Source organism: Neophocaena asiaeorientalis, unplaced genomic scaffold (genome assembly GCF_003031525.2).
Source record: "Neophocaena asiaeorientalis asiaeorientalis breed wild unplaced genomic scaffold, Neophocaena_asiaeorientalis_V1.1 scaffold308, whole genome shotgun sequence".
NCBI classification, from domain to species: Eukaryota; Metazoa; Chordata; class Mammalia; order Artiodactyla; family Phocoenidae; genus Neophocaena; species Neophocaena asiaeorientalis.
Window position 1 is genome coordinate 2,502,987 of NW_020172768.1, and position 19,796 is coordinate 2,522,782.

Genomic DNA, 19,796 nt, shown 5'->3' on the forward strand with positions numbered 1-19,796 from the left:
AGGAGAGGTCCTGCTTCACCACCAGGAGAATAGTCTGGGGAGAGGGTGGTGGGGTAGGAGAGGTAGGACACTCGAATCAGTACGGAGATTGCTGCCGCTTAGAGTCCCACGCTGCTGTTGCTCAGCAGAGGTCAGCCGCGGGCGAACGTTCACCACGATAGCGCCCCGGCAGCCTTTCCAACGCCTGGCGTTGACTGGGGCACTGGCAGACCACTACAGCCAGCTCCCTCCTGCGCGGACCCCGCCCTCCTCCCCCGACTCCTCCCACCACCTCGGAGTTCGGGCGCCTGCGCACGGCGGCTGGTCGGCCCCCCGAGAAAGCCCATTGGCCGCTGGGTGAGGCCGGGCACTACCTCGCGCCTGTGGCGGCCGCACGTGCTGGGAGCGGAAGCGGCGATCGCAGCTATGGCGTCGTTACTTTGGGGAGGCGACGCAGGGGCTGCGGAGAGCGAGGGGCTGAACGGCCACGTAACTGCCACCGAACCGGGGAGGGCAAGGGGGTTAGGGGCTAGAACAGCACTCCCGGAGGGAAATGTGCTGGGGAGGGGAAGGGAGAGCTCCGCTACGGTTTGGAGCCGAGTGTCAGATGGTGGTGGGGAGGTGTGACAAGGATTTGGAAGAGGGCCACGGGAAAGGAGACCCCGAGAGAAACAAGACCTTTGGTTTGAAAAGGCAAAATGAAGACATCTGCGGGAGGGAAAGCAGCTGGGAGCCCCAAGTAGACCCTGAGTTTTCTACTGTCCCAATTTGACCGTTAAGCCTCAGCCTCCATCTCATCTACCAACGTGCTTTCCTATCTGCTATCCCTTGCTCGTGCTGTGACCCGCCGAGGACTGTCACATTTAGACTAGAGGCTTATAAAGAGGAATGTCATATACAGGGGCAGTAGAAAGTCTCCTCTGATTTTAGGATAATTCATACAGGAGACCTGCTTCTCAAAGGAATCCATTAATACATAATATCGCAAAGGAAACAGTATTGGCGTGGCCTTCCCTGCCTCCCTTCCAGCCCGTGTTAGGGGGTGGCACTGGGCTGCTTGATGCCTTGCTTCACAATATTGATTGAAATTTGTATCTTTCAATAGTTTTCAAACGTCATCCATCCCCGGAAGAACCTTCAGGGTATTAAGAGTACTACCGTTACAAACGTAGGTGAGTGTTGTTAAAGAAGATTGGGCTCAGTTCATTTAAAAAGCGTTGCTTTCCTCATGTCCCTGGCAACTTTGGCTCCCATAATTTAACATTCAAGACCCTCCACTACCTTTCCAGTCTTTTTACCCACTCCTCCACTGCTTGACCCTTCCTTTGTACACACTGTAGAGTCGGCAGGAGAAACTGGGATGATACGCTGGACGTTCCTGCTTGGCATTTATCTTTACAGTGGTTTCTCTTCCATCCTTTTAGACGGTTCTGTTAATAACACCGAAGAAGATGGTGAAGAAGATGGAGGTAGGAAATAAATTCATTTGCGTGTATTTACTGGCATTCTGTTTCCTTTAATCATGACTTTCACAACGTGGGTGAGTAATACCAACTTAATTGGAAAAGAACCATCTTTGCTTCTGTTTTCTTTATAAATAGTGAATATCAGAAGAAATACTAACTTAGGAGTCAGGATTACTTCTTTAGAGGAGATTGAAATAGAATATGCAGGAATGGGTTACGAATTTTCAGCTGGCAAGGAAAAATTAGGTCTGCTGGCAATAGATGTAGGCTTGGTTGAGGTTAGAGGTTGGTGTAGCAACAGAGCATAAGAATCTGGATCCTCGTGGAAACGAAAAGGAATTCTCAGTGCTGTGTCATTCTTTTTAGAACCTTCTTTTGGAAGAAAAATGAGAGTAGGAACAGTTGCTTGATATACAACCCGTGAATGGAAGGAAGCAACTTGTTAGATGTCATTCAGGAGGCTTGACGTTCCCCCTGCAATATCCCCTGTTTTATCCTTGCTTTTCTAGTGGAATTGGCAGCTAATTCACTCTTGAACAAGTTAATCCGGCAGTCCTTAGTAGAATCCAGTCACCGAGTTGAAGTCTTACAAAAGGATCCCAGCTCTCCACTCTACTCGGTGAAAACATTTGAAGAGCTGCGGCTGTGAGTATTTTTACTTTAAGTGTAGGAAAATTGCAGAGAGCATAGCACAGAACAAACTAAACTGCTAATAATAATAATCAGGATCTCCTTCGTGTTCTAATGGTCAGTATTCAAATGAGATGTGCACATTTTGCATGCAATTAAAATATAGCTCAAAGAGGAACACTAGGATATCTGAATTGTCCAACGACTTGTGAACATTTTTGATGGTAAAGTATTTTAAGCTTGCTGTGTTAAGGGGGATAGCTAAGCCAGACACAGCCGTATTGCTACTCTCCATACCAGAGTACAGATAACAGGAATTTTGATGACCCAAATACCCCTTTAGATAAGTTACAAGCTTTTACCTTTTTAATTATTTTTTTTTGTCTCAGATGGTATTTAAATGAATAACTTTCCCAAATAGGTTTGCATTTCCTAGGGAGTTATCAACTGGCATTAAGGAAATGTATTTAAATAGGTCGAGTTACTGATACGGACTTATGTAAGTGGAGAAATCCAAAATCCCAATGCCTGCTTTCTAGTTGGGGAGAAGCTTACTTATAATTAAAGGTTGGCTGCCAGTAATCTACCAATTAATCTACCAATTAAGCATGTCCAAAATGTGCATGTCATTGTAGTGGAAGTATTCCAGCCTACTTCACTTTATTCTCTTTCTAACTTCTATCCTGAGACCCCAGGAAAGACACATTTAAAAATACTGGCTCAGAAGAATGAGCTAATATGGCATCTTCTGCTCCTAGAGAGAATTGATATAAGAATCACCTAAATGAAATTTTGTTTTCTCTGAAAATTCACATTGAAACGTTAAAGTTTGTCATTGACTAAAAAGAAATAAACAATAAATCTCACTTAGTTTTCTGCTTGTGTGGAAAATAAAACTCTACTGGAAAATTGATGCACTTCTATCAGATGAGTTTTTCCTTTTTTTTTTCTTGGTTCAAGAGAAAGTTCAACGTTAGGCCCTCACTACTATCCTTGGCCTGGGCTTATGACATAACTTATTACTTTAGTGCTCCAACTGTGCAGACAGGATTGTACATATGTTTGAGAGTTGAGGTTTAACTTGTATATTTCCAAATATTGCTTTTTATACTCCCTTGCAAAGTGGCCTGATTTAGAAACGCCCCTTTCAAGTCTGTATTTCTGAGTCTACTGACACATCACAGACTTTAAGTATTTGATTTTTTGTGTTTTTTTGACAGAAAAGAAGAGTTACTAAAAGGGATCTATGCAATGGGATTTAATAGACCATCCAAAATTCAAGAGATGGCTCTCCCTATGATGCTGGCACATCCGTGAGTTTCTACGGTAGTGGTATTCCAACTGGTTATTTTTAGTCACTTATATTCAGTTTATGCCCAGGAGCTTGTATTCAGTTTATGTCCAGCACATCCTCTTTTCTACAGACCTCAGAACCTCATAGCCCAGAGTCAGTCTGGAACAGGAAAGACAGCTGCTTTTGTCTTGGCAATGCTAAGCAGAGTTAATGCCTTGGAATTGTTTCCACAGGTAAGGAAAGGCTGGGAGAGAGATGGGAATGCTTGCGGTGCCAAAGGTATTTTAGTAATAGGCAATATTGCTGCAATGATGTGATGATATTTAGAATAGACGTTCTTTCATAAAATCAGAGTACTTACCAGCTGAAAGTCTTAGGCGAGGTAGTAAATCTTTTGGAGTATGTTTTCTTGTCAGTAAAGATAACACTTATAAAGGTATGGATCACAGTTGTTCTGTTCACCCTTGAACCCTAACTTCAGTCACAGTGCTTGGCTTGTAGAAACCACTCCTTGAACATTGAATGAATGAATGAATGAATACCTGCCTCATAGGATTGTCATGCAGGTTGAGTGAATTAATGTACATTTTTAGCACCGTGCTCAACATAAAGTGAGCATTCAGTAGTGATAGTTATATAGCTGTAGGTCACCCAGTCCCTCCTACTCATTTAGTGGAGAAGGAAACAGAGGCTTGGAGAGGGAAAGGTCACACGTGAGGTCGCAGTTGTCAGAGAGCGACTGAGCAGGGACTAGAACTGCGCTTGCCCTTCTCCCAACCTAGTGTCAGTACATGGAAAGTATCTGGTGATCTCCCTCTTTCTCCAACCTGTGTTCATCGAATTGATTGACAAACTGGGAGCCCAAGTGTTGGGTGCGCTCAAAGCCATGGGGCAGCAAGGATTCCCTCAGGAAGTTTACAACCTGCGCAGCAAGATAACCTGTGGACATGGACGTGGGTGACTAGTGACAGGCATAGGAAATCCTGTGCTTTCTTTAGACAAGTTCAGGGAAATTTATATCTGGGGTTTGATATCATGAGTAAAAATCCTTTAGGAGAAGCTATGCTTGAACACGTGTTGAGAAATGTGTGTGGAAACTGTTTTTATCACTTTAGCTGTGTTTCCCTCTATCCCAGATCCTTCATTGAAGTTCAAAAATGCATTAAATATCACCAGTTTCTTCCATCGACATCTTCATTCATCAACAGCCACCATTTATAGGGGGGATGGAAGTAACAAATGAAAGAGTTTCAGGGAACATTCTGCCAGAGACGTGTAAGATGGATTGGACCAAGCAGGGAGTGCTCTGGAAATGGGCAGACTTTTAATATCAGGGAAGAGGTAATGGGGACCACACTCAAGCTGTAATTAGTCTTGCATCCCTTCTCTTTTTGATTCCCAGCCCCCCTACATTCCATTTTTCCTCTACCAAAACAGCGTGAGCCATAACCTGTGTTTCTTCATGACCTTTCAGAGAGGAACATATAAAAGGAAGCTGCTGCTTCATCCTTCAGCCCCTTCTCCACTTCCATACTCAGCATTCACCCTAGATCTATCAGCTGCTCAGTCGTATTCAAGTAAAAATATTCTGTTCAACCAAAATCTCCAGTTTCACTTCTGTGCCTCTCCCTCCACAAATTTTAATTGTATTTCAGAATTGCGTGGTGGCTGTTAATGAACCTTTCTCCTTCCCCCCTTCTCTCTCTCTCCCTCTCTCCCTCTCTCAGTGCCTCTGCTTGGCTCCTACTTATGAACTGGCTCTGCAAACTGGCCGTGTGGTCGAACGGATGGGGAAATTCTGTGTGGATGTTCAAGTGATGTACGCCATTCGAGGGAATCGAAGTATGTACCAGCAAGCCAGCCCTGGCTGATACTTTAAATCCCGACTGCACCACTGACACAGTCGTGGTATATACCTTCTCTGCTTTCTTGCCTCTAAAATGGTGGATATAATGGCACCTATATCATAGAGTTGTTACTGGAATTAAATAAAATGATACAGATAAAGCACTGTGCACACCCCTGGCACATAATAAGGACCCAGTAAGTGTTAGCTGCATCACTCCCACGGCCCAGAAGAGGATGCTTTTGCTTGTTCTTTTCTGTGAGGCTCAGTCGTTTTGTGCAGAACAGCTTTTATTGTTTCACTTTTTCATTAAAGTATTACATGCATAAAGTGAAAAAAAAAAAACTTTAAAACAGAAAATTCAAAGGTAAAAGTGAAAGTTGTTCTTTCTTTCAAAAACCTATTTCCGAAGACAACTATGGTTTTGTTAACAAATCTTTGTGTGCTTACAAAAATGGGAGCATTTTTTTTATACTGTTCAAAAACTTACGCGTTTTAAACATCTTTTCATGTCAGTATGTGTAGCCCCACCTCATTCTTTTGACTAGCTGTATAATCTTCTGTCATTTATTTCATGTAACCTGTTGATAGACGTTTTGGTTGTTTTCCATTTGGGGAAGATTTGTAGGCCTTTCACTGCTGTGCCAGTGTTTCTGTAGGACAATAGGACAATGGGAATGCTGCAGGGTGGCTTTTTTTTTTTTTTTTTTCTTTAAGTAACCTGTGCCTCCCAAGTCTCAGAGACGCCGTAACCCAGGGTGGCTTTTAAAATGACCGTGGGGCAGAATCAAATATGCGCGACTGTTATCGTTACTGTAAAGCTAGAAACTTGGGAATTTATCCTAAAACTCTGTAAAATCAAAAACCACAAAGACCCTCAGGGTTGGCACTTGGAAAACCATTATGAAATGTGTTTCATTACCGGGAATTGCGGATGGTTAGAGTCGTTTGCATCTGAAGGAAACCTTTAAACCCTTTTCCTTTGCTCCCTAGTTCCCAGAGGCACTCATGTCACCAAACAGATTATAATTGGCACTCCTGGGACTGTCCTAGATTGGTGTTTCAAGCAAAAATTAATTGATTTGACTAAGATTCGTGTGTTTGTCCTGGATGAAGCAGATGTGATGATCGACACGCAAGGATTCTCAGACCAAAGCATTCGTATTCAAAGGTAACCTTCACATCCAGCCTTTTCTTCCTGGGTCTTCTGTCCAGGGAAGGAATTTCACTTGTCTGCTGCTCCTAATTGTCTTTACTGCTTATTCCCCACTTCTTTCACCTTTAAAACAAGTTGGGTTTTCATTATTTTCACCAGCTCAGTGGGCCTTCAGCCTGCTGTAATTTCCCAACTTCTTCATCTTGTAACCTTGCCTGATTGCTTTACTCTTGTGCTGCAGGCTTACAGATGGAACCCATACACAGTGGGTCTGCACCAAATTTTGCCAGTAATCTTATATTTGAGCAAAATTCTAAAGAGAATTCATTAAAACCTGATAGCGCTATTGTGAGGACACAGCAGCCTGGGATCAGTAGCCTAGTATCTAGTCCTGACTTTGCCTGTAAGTTGTTAAATAAATCCTGTCGATTTCCTAGGCCTCTCTCCCAGGATCACCAAGGGGCTTAAAATTTCAGATTATCAGCCCAGCCTGAACCTTACTGAGTCAGAATTTCTGGGAATGGGCTATAAGAGTCTGCATCGCTCATTTTTAAATAAAGTATTTATACACTGTGTTAAATTCAAGTATAATATTGAAAGACTTGTAATGATAACCAGTAATCCCCTGCCCCATCCCCTAGAGAATACTGCCCGTTACGACATTAACTTTCATACCTTTAAATAACCTGCTCACATTGGTATTTCTCGTTGTAGATTCGTTATATACAACGTTGTTGGTTACATTCACAGCTGGTATTGATATCATTATCACAACACAAATAACGTTCACTGCTGAGTATTGAATTATTATAATTATGTTTTCCTTGTGCTTCTCCCCCTAGAGTTGGCTATTTTCCTTCATTTGGTTACTATCACTGTGTAGCGGTCTTTAATTTTTCTCTACCTGTTTCATCATACATGTCATATGTCAATGATATCTCCAGATAGTCAAATACATCTTAAAATTCCATCAGTTTCTTTTTGTCTGGAAGATCTCCCACACTCACTGTCTCCAGTTTCAGCCTGGACTGGTTGCACTCCCGTCCTGTGGTCACAGCCGCATTACAGGTTTCCCCTGTTCTCATTAACAGTTTCGAATCTCCTGTCTTGTGGGTCCTTCTTCTTGGCGTACTGTTGGTTTACTGAATATGCTGGAAGGTATCTGCTAATGGCTTCCTGCAAAAGGATGTGTAGGAAGTTCATTTTCTAGCCCCTGCTTGTCTGAAAATGTTTTTACTGTACCTGTAAATTTGATCTTTGGGTTGAGTTTCCCTGGATGTGGAATCCTGTCTTGAAAAGCTTTCTTCCTGTAAATTCGGAGATAGTGTTAAAAACAGAAAAGTGGTTGTTTTTTTTTTTTACTATAATTAATGCTCTGTTTCCAGTATTGCTGCTGGAAAGTTTAATGTCTTCCTGATGCTCAGACTTTTGTCTGTGATCTGTTGTTTCCTCACTAGAAGGTTTTGGAATCTTTTTCTCCATGATGTACTGGAACTTCTCAATGATGTGCTTTGGTGCAGATCTTTTTTTCTTCATTGTACTAGACACATGGTACACTCTTCTCATTCCCAAAACTTGTACATGCCAGATCTGGGGAAATATCTTATGTTACTTCTTTCCCTGCGGTGACCAACTTTTTAGGAAGACAACCCGGGATACAGTCATAGCAGGCAAATATATATGTACATACGTACACACACATATATCTCATATATATATATACATATATATATATAATACAGAAGAAATAATCGTACACGTGTTATTACTTTGACATAAAAATATGGAAAATACGTTTATTTGAAATTATATATTATCCTGTACTTTCCTGTTACATTAGTGCTACTATTTAAACACAACAACTGTAGAGCTAAACTGGCAATTAGTAGTAACTCATAGGAGAACTAATTAAACAATATGTATGAGAAAAATACAGCAATAATGTTTTGTCTCTGATACAGCAATTTAATCTTTTTAAACATGATAGGCTGCTTAAATTTTGGATGCTGTGCTATTGTATATTCTTTTTTTTTGGCCACACCACACAGCTTGCAGGATCTTAGTTCCCCAACCAGGGATCAAACCCGGGCCCTCAACAGTGAGAGCGCTGAGTCCTGACCACTGGACCTCCCTGGAATTCCCTATTGTATATACTTAAGATACATAATTATAGAACTATTTATGAGGAGAACGTAAATACGATAGAACTGATTGAACATATTACAGTAAGTCCCCACATACAGATGAGTTCCGTTCCAAGGGCGTGTTCGTTAAGTCCAGTTTGTTCGTAAGTCCAACAAAGTTAGCCTGGGTACCCAACTAGCACAATTGGCTATATAGTACTGCACTGTAATAGGTTCATAATGCTCTTCACACAAATAATACATAAAAAACAAACACAAAAAATAAAATATTTTTAATCTTACTTTTCAAGTACCTTGAAAGGTACAGTAGTGCAGTACAACAGCTGGCATTACAGGGACTGGCATCAAGTGAACAGGCAAGAAGGGTTACTGACTGGAGGAGGGAAAGGAGGTGGGAGACGGTAGAGCTGAAGGATTGTAAGTAATAGGAGACGGAGGACAAGCTGCAGTGTCACGCCTGACGTTGCTGGCACAGGTTCTGGTTCCTTGCTGGATTCAGTTCTCTCTACCCTCTTGTAAAACGATCCAGTGACGTCTGGGTAGTAGCTCTTTTTTTCTCATCATAGATGACATGGTAGCAATGGATTGCATTCTGAACGGCTGCTGCAACCTTCATGTACCATTCTGCATTCGGGTCCTGTGCGTCAAAAACTAACGGTGCCTCCTCAAATAAAGAAAATCCTCTTGCCATTTCCTGAGTCATGAATCTCTTCAGTTCTTCAGTTACTTCCTCCTCTTGTCTCTCTTCGTCCTTTCTCTGGGCCTCCAGTTCCATCAGGTCTTCATCAGTAAGCTCCTCGTGTTGCACAGCAAGGAGTTCAGTGAAGTCGTCCTCTTGCTTCAAATAAAGATACTGCACTTCTGTACTCTATACAGTATGGCACAGTAAAGTACACAAAAGCACAACCACTTGTAGAGGGTGCATGCACGTGACAACATACGCCAGACACGTGAACTAACTTAACGTGATTGGACATGTGAGCACACATCCGCATCTTTGAAGGTTCACAACTTGAAGGTTCGTATGTAGGGGACTTACTGTACCTGTATTTAATGACAGAGACAATAATGACACTTTTTTTTCTGTCTCACCGTGTGGTAAGATGTTTTGACTCTCTTTTCTAGTATCCTCTGAACTCCCTGCAGCCCTCTTTTCTTGTCTGTGGCAGTAAAACAGAATACAGTCAAATCTAAAATTCATTTTGACTTGCAGCTCTGCCCTTATTAAGCCCACACTGATTCTTGTTTTTTGGGGGGGGGAGTATAGTTGATTTACAGCGTTGTGTTAGTTTTCGGCTGTACAGCGAAGTGAATCTGTTATAGGTATACATATATCCAGTCTTCTTTAGATTCTTTTTTGATACATGTCATTACAGAGTATTGATTTGAGTTCCCTGTGCTATACAGTAGGTCCTTACTAGTTATCTATTTTATATATAGTAGAAACCCACACTGATTCTTGGTATCAGTCCAGTGTGATATCCTCTGAACAAAAGTGTTCAAGCATAGAATACTTAGGAGTTTACCTACTAGCAACAGTGGTTTTTAGACTTGCAAGAATCAATTTCTAGCTCCTTCAAAATGTTCTTCCACTGTACCCGCAGGCTTGTTTCGGTGGACCAGCTGTTTGTCATTCAGATCCTTTGCATCTATAAATCCATCGTTTAGGTTATCCATGTCTAAAATGTCCATCATTTTCAGACGCTCTGAAGTCTATTAGATGTCATCATAAGTGAAACCCCTTCTCCTCAGGGAAAATGATTATAAAGCACAGAGGTGACTTAAACTTGTCAAACGGAAAGATGGATTCTTTACAAATTTAGTAAAGAAATTAGAAAGTCCTCAACTTGGCTGTCCTTTTCTGCTGACATTTTTCGACTTCTGCAGCAGTTTTATTCCTAAAAAAAGGAAAAATGAGTCATTTTTTGCTACAGGTTTTTGTTGCAGCCTTTACAGAACACCAGACAGCTCAGGTGCAGTCAGTACAAGGCCTCTTCACAAGTCATCAGACAGTTATGGAGACACAGTGTGTTATTTCTATTTTACTATAATCTTTTCTCCATTCTCATCCTTGACGTATTTCCAGGTTGGAGTTGGACATTCTTTTTGTCTCAAACTTTGAAAATAGGCCAACATTTTAAATCTTTTCACTGGCCAGCTGCAATGGCAGGCATCTTGTAGGCACACGTCTGAGGTAGCTCTGCATCCATTTCTGCACAGTTAGAAATCTTAGTAAGGCTTCTGCAAGTTTGAAATAACAAAATGACCCAAAACTTTGGTAATGAAAAGCTCAGTATCACAGGTAAGCATATTGTATGTGTTTTTAAAAGTATTGTGTACAAAGGATGCAGGACATTTAGCTGGTAAGATCTTTTCATGTTCTTTGATAAGGAATTTATAGACTGAATGGAATATGCCAGAATATACATTTGCACTGTCTGCCGCTCGTGCAGGGAGTTGAACAAAGGCTACTTTGTATTTGGATACAATGTCAGCAGTCTTTTGTTGTATATTTTCTGTGTTGTATAAAAACTTCATAGAAGCCAAAAAGATGTTTTGAGACTCCATTTTTTCAAAACCAAATACCTAAGAGATGGGAGGGGTGGGGCGTGTATTTTGTGTTACCGTGATTTGAAATCTCACTGGATATACTGTAGAAGCATGGTCTCTGGTAAGATCTGAGACACTCCACTCTACACTGAGAGAGGAAAGACGTCTGTTATCAAAAGTTCCCACCTTGTTCACCCGCAGGACACTTTACTTGCAGCCTCTGAACCAGGAAATGTAACTTGACTCAGTTTCATAGGGGTGGCAAGGGAAAGATAGAGTCACATGTGTCCCTTTGCATGGTGTGGGCAAACTAATTCAGCTGAGCACTGGTGTGTTTGGAGGAGGCAAAAAACTTAATTTAGAAGTATTGCCTGTCTCATCCTGAACTTGTGCGATGCAGTTTCCATATTTGCTTTCCACATCCCTTCTCCACCAGGCCTAGTCCCGAATTCATCCCTTCATTTGTGCAGTCCACTCTGTTTCCATTATTTACCTCTTTAACCCAGTTGTATGTGTCATTCCATCCGTCACTAAAATAACACAGTCGGTTAGCCTTTTTCTGTCCTGTCTGGATCATACTGGCATTGTCCTCTGTTTCTTTTCCATAGCTTCCTTTTCTTGTCTTATGGATGCAAAACATCCATAACACAAGAAAGATACGTGATATCTACAGTTATCTCTTTGAGGATATTAATTATAGCATTAAATTTTTTTCTGTTCTCAACCCTGACTCTGAGTGATTTGAGTTTCCTTTTATGTTTGTTGGCTACAGTCTGTCTTTGTGACGGATCTTTCCTCCTCACATCTGGTGACCCTGCACTAGCCTTTCATAACCCAAGCTGAGGAACTAGAAAGCGTATTTATCGACAGCTCTTATTTATCGGCGGTTGGGGCGTGTGACTTGGAAGCTTCACTTTAGGACGCTTGTCACCTGGAGGTCTTTAGGAGTATGTAATGTCTCTGATCTCCTTCCCGGGACACTCGGTTGCTGGCATCCTGGGAGCAGAGCAGGATGCTCTGGTGGATGGGCTGGGAGGGGTCCACCGTTCAGTATACGTATTTTCACTTGATCCCCTGTTCAGCTGTCTGCTTCACCCTCACCTTCTGCTGAGGCTCTTCTGCTTGTACAAGCTTAGCTGCCAAAGAAGGGTGGGGTCCATCTGCTCCTTGTATATATTTTCATCCAGCCTTCCTGTTTAAAAAAATGTGGGCCCAAGATCAAGCAAGACTCCCTTCTTGCCATCCCCTACCAATAAGTTGGTATGTTTAAATGTAACAGTGAATAAAAGATGCAGAAGTCCAGGGAAGATTCAATAGTCAAAAAGGGCTTTTCTACTAAAAAGAATATTGAGTAAAATTAGGGTATTCATGTTGGTTGTTCATCCCTCCATTGTTCAGTTTTCCTTTCTTTTGCTTAAAATACATTAAATCACAGCACTGTCCAATAGAAATATAATGTAAGCCACGTGTGTAATTTAAAATTTTTCTAATAGCTACATTAAAAAAGAAACAGGTGAAATTCATGTTATAGACTATTTTATTTAACGTGACATATCAAAAATAGCATCTTAGCAAGTAATGTTATCAATCTAAAAATTGTTAATGAAATATTTTGCATTCTTTCTTTTCATACTAAGTCTTCAAAATCCAGTGTGTTCCGCAGAGCAGCCCATGTTTCCTTCCCTTGGGCAATTTGTGTAAGTTTTCTTTCTGGAATGAAATGGCCGCAGCCTGGGGCTACCAGTCCTAGTGCCCTCTTTTTCCAGGTGAAGGGTGTGGGAGAGCAGATGGCAGAGCGACGCAGCCTGCTGATACAGATTCTCCTCATGTCTTCTCACAGCCCTCACCCCACCCCACCAGGCCTCTGGTCTTGCACGTCCTAGGCCTCCCAGTGGTTCTGAGGGAACCGCTGTCTTTGCATCAGCACTTCCCTCTGTAGCGCTCGTATTGTAGCTTCATCCACTTTCTTGGTTATCACACTTTTCCGTCTTGCAAAAATATATTGAAACATCCACCCGTTTCTCTTATCTTATTCTGCACGTTTTGTGAGTTCATATCTTAATCACTTTATAGTCACATTAGTGGGATGCTGGACGCTGAGAAGGTAACAAACGTAGCCTCCCGTGGCCAACCAGAAATCGGTCTGATTGTTGTTTGAAAAGCTCCCAGATGATTCAGGTCCCAGGCTTGAAATAATGTTTGGGAATCGGTGGACTGTATGAGCTCACCTGCTCCCTTTTAGCCCTAACAGCTTACTCTCTTAGTGCTCTGTTGTCTTCTCAAAGGCAGTGATTCCTCTCTGGTCTCTCTTCTATTTTGTTGTTTAAAGAATTAACTTTTTAATTGATGTCTAAAATATGTACAGAGAAATATACAAACCCTAAGTGTACTGCTGGGTGAACTATCACAGAGAGGCTGTGCTCGTGGGACGGTGGCCCAGGTCAAGACACAGAACTTCACTGGCACCCCGGAAATCCCCTGCAGCCCCTTTCCTGTCACCCGCCCCTCTCTCCTCCACAGGCTTAGCTGTATCCTGACTGCTGACTCCGTGCATTCATTTTGCCTTTTTTTTTTGAATTAGCCTCTGTTCACTGTGGGTTCAGTTTACATTCCACATGCAGTAGCAGCTTCCCCGGCTGCTCCCCTTTTACTTATATCCAGGTTCTTCCCGTTCCAAATAGACTTAATGTGGCTGTTCTTTCCCGCCCCAGAGATAGAACGCCTGCCATCGAATGATGAGCCTCTGTGCCCTTCATCCGCATGGAACTTGTGCGGGATGATTGCCGTAAACAGCACCTAGACTGACACCCTAGGCTTCACGAGCCCATCTCTCCTAAGGAGAAGACTGGCGTGAAAACCCAGATCACTTACCTACACTTCACTCTGGAGCCCCACATTCAGTGTATCCATTTTCCCAGATTCTCGGTTGGCAGGAGGGCCTGACACGTGGCGCTCTGCAGCAGGTGTAGTTGTCGTGGCCGCAGCACGTTTCACGGTGACCCCAGAGCAGGAGCAGGGGCGTGGGGGGCAGCTGATGGCCGTGGGCGTCAAGTGCTGGAAGCGGCCCCTCCAGGAGAGGGACAGGCCTGGCCATCGGGTGACGGCCTTCTTCCCTCCTCTCTCGTAGAGCTTTACCCTCCGAGTGCCAGATGCTCCTCTTTTCAGCGACCTTTGAAGACTCCGTGTGGCAGTTTGCGGAGCGAATCATTCCTGACCCCAACATTATCAAGTTACGGAAAGAGGAGCTGACCCTGCACAACATCCGACAGTATTATGTGCTGTGCAGGAATAGGAAAGACAAGTACCAGGCTCTGTGCAACATTTACGGTGGCATCACCATTGGCCAGGCCATCATATTCTGCCAGGTGAGTCTGCCGGGACTTGTCTTACTCGTGCCTGGGTTTCTGTGCAGGTGGAGCCGGGCACCGTGTTCGGTGCTTTTTGTACATTATGGTGTTTAATCTTCAGAGCAACTCTGAATAGAGGTTATCTGTATTTTATGGGTGAAACTGAGGTAATGGAATAGGACCTCAATATGGTGTGAAGCGGAGGGCATCCTTCTTTTATTTCTTCTTTTCTTTCTTTCTTTTTTGGTCGCGCCGTGCCACGCCGCTTGTGGGATCTCAGTTGCCTGACAGGGGATTTAACCTGGGCCACGGCAGTGAAAGCCTGGAATCCTAGCTACTAGGCCACCAGGGAACTCCCTGGGCATCCTTCTTTTAGAGGGACTGCTTCTAACACTTGCCCATTCAGGTTGATGTTTATTGTAGTGTTTCCATAGATACCCTTTATCAGGTCAAGAATGTTCTCTTCTACTCCTAACTTACTATGAGCAAAGTAGCCACTCAGTCACTCACTATTAACAGCCCCTTGTTTTTATTTTCGTATTTGCTTTTCCTACCTGACGTTTTTCGTGTTCGTGTCTTGGTTGTATTTTTTCACCACCATGTGCACACTGTCAGCTCCATGAGGGCAGGCTCTCACCTGTTCCACTCACCTTCATGCCCCCGCCCTAGAATAGCCCCACCCAGCACTTGGGTGGCCCTGGAAATGTACTTGTAGAGTAAAGGAAAGCTCAGCTCTGCCACGTGACCATGTGACAACTAGCCATGTGACCTTGGGCGAAGCTTTGGGTTTATCTCTCAGTTCCTTAAAATGAACTTGGGTAGCTACCTCATCAGATCATTATGAAAGCAGATGGACGTGATGCACGTAAAGGTTTTAGCAAAGTGCCTGGCGTACACAAGGATGTCATCAGTGTTAGGTTACCTCATTTTGTCATCAGACCACCATGAGAGGTGGGCGGAGCATCTTATTCTCCGTTTCAGGGCTGAGAAGCCAAAGCTCTTACAGGTTGAGAGGCTGTGCCCCTTAAAAGCACAGGGGAGGGAGAATCCCCTGCCACATTCTCAGATCCCTCTAGGCCCCAACGGGAAGGTGAAGCAAAACTCCTCTGCAGCACCCAGCTCCCATGCCCTGCAGACATGAGCGCTGCACACATAGCCAGGCGGCTTCAACTTGGGCGCCATGCTGGGTTTTGATTTTCATGCAGACTCGTCAGAATGCCAAATGGTTGACTGTGGAGTTGATGCAGGATGGCCACCAGGTGTCTCTGTTAAGTGGAGAGCTGACTGTGGATCAGCGAGCTTCCGTCATTCAGAGGTTTCGAGACGGGAAGGAGAAAGTTCTTGTAACAACCAACGTCTGTGCTCGAGGTGTGTATGTGTACGCACTTAAAGTCAAGTTATTGAGGTATCGTTTACATGTGACAAAATTCTCTCTTTTTAAGATACGTTTCAGAGAGTTTTGACAGACATATATAGTCACGTACCCGTCATTGTGATCAAAATACAGAACATCTCCATCTCCCCCCAAAATTCCTCAGTGCACATTTTCAATGAGTCTCTGTAACTGGTGACCCCTGCCAGCTACTGACCAGATCTCTGTCTCTGTATTTTTGTCTTTTGCAGAACGACACGTAAGTTAAATCATACAGTTGGTAGCCTTTGTGTCTGATTTATTCTACTTGACACCATAGTTTGGAATTCATCGATGTTGTTACACGTATCAGTAGGTCATTCCTTGCTATTGCCGAGTAGTATTCCGTTGACTGGGTCGTACCGCAATCAGGTCTTCCTTTCACCAGCTGGTGGACATTTGGATGGGTTACAGCTTGGGGCTGTTTGGGCTAAAGCTGTAATAAACATTCATGTATAAGGCTTAGGTGGACATATGCTTTCATCTCTCTCGGGTAAATGCCTAGGAGGAGGATTTCTGGGTCATGTGGTAAGTGTATGTTTAGCTTTATAGGACACTGCAAAACTGTTCTCCAGAGTGGCTGTACCCTTTTGCATCTCTACCAGCAACACAGGAGAGTTCCAGTTGTTCTCCATCCCTGTCAGTAATTGGTATTGACACTCTTTCTTCATCTTAAGCTTTCTAGTAGATGTGTGTGGTATCTCGTGTTTTCAACTTGTGTTCCCTAACGACTAATGATGTTGGTCATCTCTGAGGTGTTTTTAATTTTAAAACTGTTGACTACTGGAAGAAAAATCTTTGTTTTTTCAAGAGGAGGGCCTTCGTACTTTCCTCATTCCTCCTGTATCCTTGCCTACACCGCATACTCAAACCATGTTTCCTAATTTATTACTAGTTCACCAGATAGAACCGAGGACCTGCCATGAGTGCTGAGCTTGGCATTTGGAGGAGTAGCCTAAAAAAGGATGAGGTTCCTTCCCCTCGGGAGCACGCTGCCTAGACTCCTGACTCTCTAGACCAGCACTAGCCAATAGAAATTTTTGCATTGATACAAATCTCCTATATATGGTGGCTGCTGTGCACTTGATGTGTGACTAGTGTGGCTGAGGAGCTGGATTTTTAATTTGAGTGAATTTATATAGCCATGAGGCCAGTGTTTACCATACTGGACAGCACAACTCCAGACCCCAGAGAAAAGAGGGCACAAATTGCTCCAGAGTCAAAGCACAGTACAGGCAGGACAAGGATTACGACCCAGACAGCTTATTAGTGTTGAGGAATGGAGGCACTAGGTGAGCACACACGTTAGCAGTGAAAGGTATGAAAGGAAGGGGAGGACTCTTGGAAGTCTCGAGTCGTTTGTACTTCATCCTGTACTGTTTGGGCAGCTGGATTCTAAACACAAGTGCTCTGGACGTTGCTGTGGTGACCACAGTGACGATTAGAGGAGTGGGAGATGAGGGACTGGGGAGACCAGTCCGGAAATTGTTGTAACAGTTGAGGCAATGGATAAAATGGCCTGACGAGAACAATGGCCGTGAAATGGGGTGGAGCGGGGGCCCTGTGATGGGTAAGGGGATCTGAGACTAAGGGGCTTGCTGCGCACTTAGCACAGTGGGGGTGGAGAAGATGGAAGGGCTCTGTGACCTGCTGAGAGCCCCTCCCCAGCACACAAGCATGCACACGCGCTTTGTACATATTTAGACTTACGTATAATTCGCTTCTACTGACACTCTTATCCGGCATCATAGACATACATACTTGCAAGCAAACTGCCTGACCAAAGGACCTATTTCATTTACGTAAAAGCAGGTGTGATTTACAGATTGTGTCTATTAAATGAGAATTCCCTTGGCAAATGTGGTTCTTGAATAGCTATGTCCTGAGGAAAAAGTTGCAGGACCCTGCAGTGTCGTTCCTCTTCCAGGGATTGATGTGAAGCAGGTCACGATTGTTGTGAACTTTGACCTGCCTGTGAACCCAGCAGAGGAGCCGGACTATGAGACCTACCTCCACCGTATTGGGCGGACAGGCCGCTTTGGGAGGAAAGGCCTTGCCTTCAACATGATCGAGGTGGATAAGCTGCCCCTGCTGATGAAGATCCAGGACCACTTCAGTGAGTAGTACCCTTCATGCCCAGAGCTGTGGACCTGCCCACGTTGACAGTGACGATGTGTGTCATGGACCTCGAGCCCAGAGGCTTGTGATCGGGTGGGGGCAGGAGCCAGGGAGTAGGCTTCTACTTCTCAGTGCCAGAGTTCCTAACAGGAGGTGGGGGTAATTAAAGGAAGCTGTGAAAACCAAGTGGAATTGATAGGAGCTCGTATTTCTATCTTATTGCTCATTCTGGGATCTGGAGCAGATTTTACGTCCATGAAGAACCACCCTAGGCAAAGTAATAAGCTCCTTTAAGATGATATTGTGTCCCCAGCTTCCTTTTTTATGTACATTTTTCCCTTCCTGTTGCCCCAGCGACCAACTAGGACAGTCCTAAATCCTGAGGCCTGCTGCCTTCCTCCAGTGCCCGCCCCCCGCCCCCCCAGGCGTGTTGCAGTCTGGTGGAAACTTGAAGGGTAACAGAAGCTGAGATGTCCCCCTGCCCCAGGGCCCTGGATAGATACGGCTGCGGAGCAGGCGAGGAAGAACCCTCGCAGGACTCCAGATGTATCTTTCACCTTTAGGACAATGGTACTTAACCTCTGTGGGAAGCAGAGGACACTATCCCCGGGGAAATGCAACAAGCACATATGTGCAGTTTGGAATATAATTTTAAAAGGTTTGCAGGCTGGCTGCGGACCCTTCAGGGAAGTTGATTAAGCACCCCTGCATTAGGATAATGGAGGAGGGATGGGGGCGGAGAAAGAACCATTAAGATCACTGTTGCTGTGGTAATCAACACTCCCCGTTGCCATTCAGCAAACCTGCCCCCTCAGTGCACACGCCCACTTCACCCTCCTGAGCTCAACCAGGCACCTTCCCAGGTTCCCCTCTCTGCACTCTGGCGATTTTTTTCTGCCCCACAGTATTTAGACATGTATGTTGTCTTGTCTGGTGCATTTGATGCCATTGTAGTTAGTATGGATTGGTTATTTGGATACCATCCCTTCCTTACCTAATCGAGAGAATGTCCCAGTATCTCGAGGCTTTCCATACAAGGTGTCTCTATCTTCAGAAATGCAATTGGATGGAATGAAATTTCGTTTAGGCCCTGGGATAAGACTGTTCCATTCTCTTTTGTTCTTTTAGACAGCAGTATTAAGCAACTCAACCCTGAAGACATGGACGAAATCGAAAATATTGAATATTGAAGAAAGAACTTTATCGTTTACAAGTGTTCTGGTTTATGTGACAATGTAGGTTTTGAAAGTGATTTTTTACGTTGAGCCTTTTTCAACATGAAACTGTTAATATATGGCAAAATAAATGTTGTGGTAGCCTTAGTTTTAAGACCTGAGGTCTTTCTGAACCAAATTGATGTGAAGCACTTGATCCTTTTGAATAAATAAAGGGAGATTATTTCTTATTCCAGTCTTTTCACAGATAAACATCTTTGCGTGGGCTACTGGGTTGTTGTGGGATTTAGTTTATAGAATCTGAGCAGGTCATGCCGCTTGTGAATATCTCATGGTGCCGCGAGATGGCAGTAGAACGTCACTGTTTCTGGAATTTGAGTTGGTCAAGTGAAAAAACCACACGTCTTCAGACTTGCTCACTGCTGCCCCTCCCACCCCTAGTGTCTTCCCTACCTCCCCCTCGCCCCCTCCCCACACATGCACGCACCCTTGCACCCCCCGCACAGACACACACTCTCACGTGTGAGTGCAGGGTGAAACCTTCACAAAGTAAAACGATTTGAAAGAGTATTTTGCTGCTTTTTTAGTGTTTCAACCAACACAGAATTTCAAGATATTGTTCTGTTTTACTTCTTAATGTCTTCAAATTAGAGAAGATTTAATCCATCATCAGTTAATGT

At 43.7% G+C, this 19,796-nt stretch overlaps 1 protein-coding gene across 1 annotated transcript; it reads left to right on the plus strand.

Annotated features, from left to right (window-relative positions):
• Nucleotides 1-397: 397 nt before the first annotated feature.
• On the plus strand, nucleotides 398-19,346 carry DDX25 (DEAD-box helicase 25). The gene is made up of 12 exons (XM_024740780.1): nucleotides 398-468; nucleotides 1,085-1,151; nucleotides 1,404-1,448; nucleotides 1,955-2,090; nucleotides 3,296-3,388; nucleotides 3,500-3,602; nucleotides 5,097-5,211; nucleotides 6,209-6,386; nucleotides 14,193-14,430; nucleotides 15,618-15,780; nucleotides 17,751-17,939; nucleotides 19,070-19,346. The coding sequence occupies exons 1-12, from the start codon at nucleotides 406-408 to the stop codon at nucleotides 19,129-19,131; spliced, it is 1,452 nt and encodes a 483-aa protein (XP_024596548.1). The 5' UTR covers nucleotides 398-405; the 3' UTR covers nucleotides 19,132-19,346.
• Nucleotides 19,347-19,796: the final 450 nt, after the last annotated feature.

Bases quoted from the DNA above. Each gene is read 5' to 3' on its own strand.
- DDX25 (XM_024740780.1), top strand. From the start codon at position 406: ATGGCGTCGTTACTTTGGGGAGGCGACGCAGGGGCTGCGGAGAGCGAG. The intron at 2,091-3,295 runs GTGAGTATTTTT...TTTTTTTGACAG, and splicing joins ACATTTGAAGAGCTGCGGCT to AAAAGAAGAGTTACTAAAAG. The intron at 3,603-5,096 runs GTAAGGAAAGGC...TCCCTCTCTCAG, and splicing joins CCTTGGAATTGTTTCCACAG to TGCCTCTGCTTGGCTCCTAC.